Raw genomic sequence first — 4,126 nt, 5'->3', positions numbered from 1 at the left:
ACCTATGGACGATGAAGAGGAGGAAGACTTAGACAGATAGAAAATTATTTGTAGTCCTCTTTTAAAATCCCAATGTGGCACAAGAGAAACTCTATGAGCATATATGTATATACAAAAACTCTAATTTTCATATTATTTGTAATCTTTTAAAATTATTGGTCTATTCCACTTTAGATTGTTAAGGTAAGGTGTATTCAAACTCTATTGTTTTTTTTTTTCTGTACATTTTTTCAAAATGCAATTGATGTTTCAATTGTTGTATGTAGGTAAAAAAAAAGGTGCTCATTTGGGCCACCAAAATTTGAGTGGCCCAAATGAGCACCATCGCGGTAATAGTCACGGATATATATATATCCATATATATCCGTGACTATTATCGCGTATATTGCAGACAAACCATTGTCGCGCCTATTATCAGCAACGTAATTTTCGCTCTCTCCTTTTTCATATGTTATTCCACGATAATAGGAGCGGTTCTCAATTTTTCCTCTTATAGTGATTGCGCATAAGAAAGCAAGAGGCAGGTTGGTAGAGGTGGCTACATGGGGGAGAGAGGGAGAAAGAGACGGCATGCCAGAGACGTGAGACACGCAGAGAAAATCACGTGGCGAGACGGGGGACGAGAGAGAGAGAGAGAGAGAGAGAGAGAGAGAGAGAGAGAGAGAGAGAGAGAGAGAGAGCATCTTCAAGAAATTCCTTCTAATTGGCTTTTTTTTTAAATTGACCACACATATTTCTCTTGCAATCGGCACAGGAGAGAGAGAAGAAGAAGAGGTCATAGGAAACTATCCCAAGAGACTTGAGAGAGAGAGAGAGAGAGAGAGAGAGAGAGAGAGAGACCTCTTGGGCTGCTCGCCATATTGTAAGATAGCCTGCACACATGCGGAGTCCTGGCCGTTCCTCTCACCAAGGAATCTACACCGGTCGAAAGCATTGTCCCACGCACATGCAGGGCGGCAGCAGCCATACCGGCCGCCAACAGCAGTTGTCATTTAGCGCACATGCGGGCCAGGCAGAGCAAACGGCGCCTAAACTTGGCAGGGGAGCTGCAGATCGATGACCAGGATGACGTGCAAGCTAAACATAGGAGGCCACCATCTAGGCACCGTTGCAAACGGCTAGGGGAGACCTCAGACTTTCCGTTGAAAGCGGCAACTGCACGGTGGGTTGGCGATTCTCTGCAGTCCAAAAACGTGGTGGGACAGCATGGAATTTCCACCAATCGAGGTCCTTTTCTTGGTGCATGTGCGCACCCTAAGAGAGACAAAGACAAGGGGAGATAGGGAGCCTCACAAGCAAGAGACCATCGCCTTCTTAAGTTAGGACCGACCCACCGCCTTCATGAGCATCGGCAAGCTGCGAGAGAGACAGAGAGAGACCCAAAACGAACATCGGGCTCAAAGTCCCACCATGTCCCACTTCAGAAAATTCCCGATTGGCGGCCCGCACCATAAAAAAGGGTATCTTCAAGAGATACTCCCTTCCGCCGATTTATTAATCATGAGTAATGACTTGAAACCTCGCTTTTTTTAGGCTGACTAGCTATTTATGGAACACAGACCTTATTTTAGGTCACAAGAAGCGTGTGCTGGCATAGGATACAAATACACTGCGGGAGGAATGTCTGCAGTGATGGTGTGATTAAGTGCCAGACCAACTCCCCGCTTTCATGGAAGCTTCCCTTTCCCTACTTCTGTACCAACCATCAGGTACGCTTTGTACCTCTCTCTCTCTCTCTCTCTCTCAGAGCTCCGCACACACAGACACGCACACGCAGGGCAGCCTTGCCTGCCATATTGATTCGGTGATAAGGTTCTCTCTCTCTCTCTCTCTCTCTCTCTCTCTCTCTCTCACACACACACACACACACACACACAATCACCGTACACTATCGATAACACAAACCAATGATTTGGAGTTACTGTTGCAGTTGCCGGGCCATCTTATCAATTGCTTGAAGGCTGAAGCATCACCTGCATCTTCTTTGCTCAGAGCTCCGGCCATGGCGTCAATACCCTGTGTGCCAGCATCATCGCCACTCGATGCCAGCATCACAGACATAGCCTGTGATCAACTTGTGGATCTTTTCTGGTTCTATGGTGCTGGGGCCTCTCTGCTTGGAGTTGAAAATGCCCATCAATCAATCACACATGTCAAGGACATCAGAAAACCCTTGGAGGCCACCCATCAAATCAGCCAACATGCTGCCATATTAGGAGAGCAAGCCCATCAGCGATGCAAAAACATTAATATCGCTCAGCAAAGCCCTTCCCCTGGCTCATCTCCAGTAAACTGGCTTCGGCGAGTTTTCGACACATTTGATGAGGACAATGATGGCTTGCTCTCATTGGAAGAACTGAGGAGATCATTTGAGAAGCTTGGCCTAGAATCCTCTAATGTACACTGCCTTTTACGCAACACCCGTGTTCCGAATGATCAAGTCGGTGCTGTGAGCCATGATGATTTCCTTTTGCTATACCATGGGTCCTCCAAACAGAGAGTGCCTCATCATTCAAGCAATAATGATATTGCTGATGTCGTAGATGGCTGTAAAGATTATGCAGAAGAGGATTTGATACGGGACGCCTTTAATGTTTTTGACAAAGATAAGGATGGCTTCATCTCTCCGACAGAATTGCAATCGGTTTTGTGTAACCTTGGCTTTGGGGCGGCAAAAGAGCTTGATGCATGCGTCGAAATGATCCGCGGATATGATCTAGATGGTAATGGGCATGTTGATTTTGGGGAGTTCAAGGACATGCTTAATTCAGTTATTAATCTAAATTGATCTGATGCCTTTGTTTGTTGGCGGTGTGGTGGTTAGATTTGCTCGCACAAACGTCGAAGCAAATTCTGCCCAGAGTCTTTCTTTTTGTCATATGTAGCATCGTAGATATTGAAATGGCTAACCAAATCCTTTGCCTAGCTTCACAAGTGAGTATCTTGAGTATCTTTGAAAATTGTGTTTCCTCTGATCACTTTCTTGGTAAGAATGAGTTCATTAAGTTCAATTCTTACACATCTTAAGTAGAAGTGATGTTGGTTGATTCTTTGTAAAGGTAGTAAGAACATTACAACTAGTCAATCATTTAGGCTTGCAAAAAGGACTGTTGTTTTTGTGCCTTGTCATGGTACATCTTTCTTGGACATTAAGTTTCCTGTGTGTCATTATGTCAATTTAATTTCTTCATAGTGTAGGGAAAGGATCTCCACTATCTCGTGATTACGACAACAACCACGTGGTGACTAGCTGAAGTCGGAGGACAAGAGCCATGGTGGGAACACTAATTACAGGGGAAAGGCCAATGGAGGTTCGGCCAAAGAGTGGAGCATGAAGGTCCTCATGTAGCAGCGCACAAAAACTATCCAGTAGTACACGCACAATGTTTTTTAATTACGCATGTTGACTTGTTAGAGATCCAATGGCTCAATTTCTAGATTATGGCTTTTAACGGTGTGTACATGGATGACACATATTCTCTTGGACCTTGACCCGGGGGGGGGGGGGGGAGAGGGACATTGAGAGAGGCCTTTTGGAATGTGGAAACTATGTGATATTTCAAATCTTGCACCTTGTTACATTATAGAATTTGCAACTATGATTGTTCTTTGTTTAACACTAGTTTGGTACCAAACATGACACTTAAGTGTCTTTTTTTACAAATTTAGATTAAATGCTACTTGCATCTGATTGTGTATTTAACAAAATCCTCTTGATATGCTTAAGTATGTTAGCTAAAGGGTCTTTGAAAAATATAACCTTGCATTTTAGAAGCTATCATGATCAAGAAATATACTCATAAAGTGGACCCTCATAAGACTGCTATTGATGTTTTCAAGAAATTAACTTTATAAGCTCAAGAAAAAATGAAGCGACCTTGTAAAAAATTGTACACAACGTTTTTACAATTGTGCTATAGATAATTGCAATTTTCATGTGCAAAGAAATTTACTTGAGAATAAATCAAACAATGAGAAGTTCTACGTGTTTGATATGGCTATTTCAAGCATATCGTTGTATGCATAGAAAAAATATGTTTTTGATGTGTTTTTGAATTTTAGAAAGTGATACACTGCTTACCCTCTCCAATGAGGACTCAAGGTAGCAAGTAGAAGTGCTTTCGTA

The 4,126-nt window shown here is 43.1% G+C and overlaps 1 protein-coding gene across 1 annotated transcript; it reads left to right on the top strand.

Moving 5' to 3' along the window:
- Positions 1 to 1,001: 1,001 nt before the first annotated feature.
- Positions 1,002 to 3,521, top strand: LOC147442459 (uncharacterized). The gene is made up of 5 exons (XM_086529374.1): positions 1,002 to 1,196; positions 1,572 to 1,709; positions 1,931 to 2,723; positions 2,825 to 2,934; positions 3,199 to 3,521. The coding sequence occupies exons 1-5, from the start codon at positions 1,002 to 1,004 to the stop codon at positions 3,244 to 3,246; spliced, it is 1,284 nt and encodes a 427-aa protein (XP_086385500.1). The 3' UTR covers positions 3,247 to 3,521.
- Positions 3,522 to 4,126: the final 605 nt, after the last annotated feature.

The sequence above is a fragment of the Adiantum capillus-veneris genome, chromosome 14 (assembly GCF_014529385.1).
Source record: "Adiantum capillus-veneris isolate H3 chromosome 14, ASM1452938v2, whole genome shotgun sequence".
NCBI lineage: Eukaryota > Viridiplantae > Streptophyta > Polypodiopsida > Polypodiales > Pteridaceae > Adiantum > Adiantum capillus-veneris.
Note: the sequence above shows the minus strand (reverse complement) of the source record. Positions and strands in the feature narration are given on the sequence as shown.

Excerpts from the sequence above, each read along its gene's own strand:
- LOC147442459 (XM_086529374.1), top strand. The coding sequence starts at position 1,002 with ATGCGGGCCAGGCAGAGCAAACGGCGCCTAAACTTGGCAGGGGAGCTG. Across the intron at positions 1,710-1,930 it reads ACTTCTGTACCAACCATCAG|TTGCCGGGCCATCTTATCAA; the intron begins GTACGCTTTGTA and ends TTACTGTTGCAG. Across the intron at positions 2,935-3,198 it reads TCCTTTGCCTAGCTTCACAA|GGAAAGGATCTCCACTATCT; the intron begins GTGAGTATCTTG and ends TTCATAGTGTAG.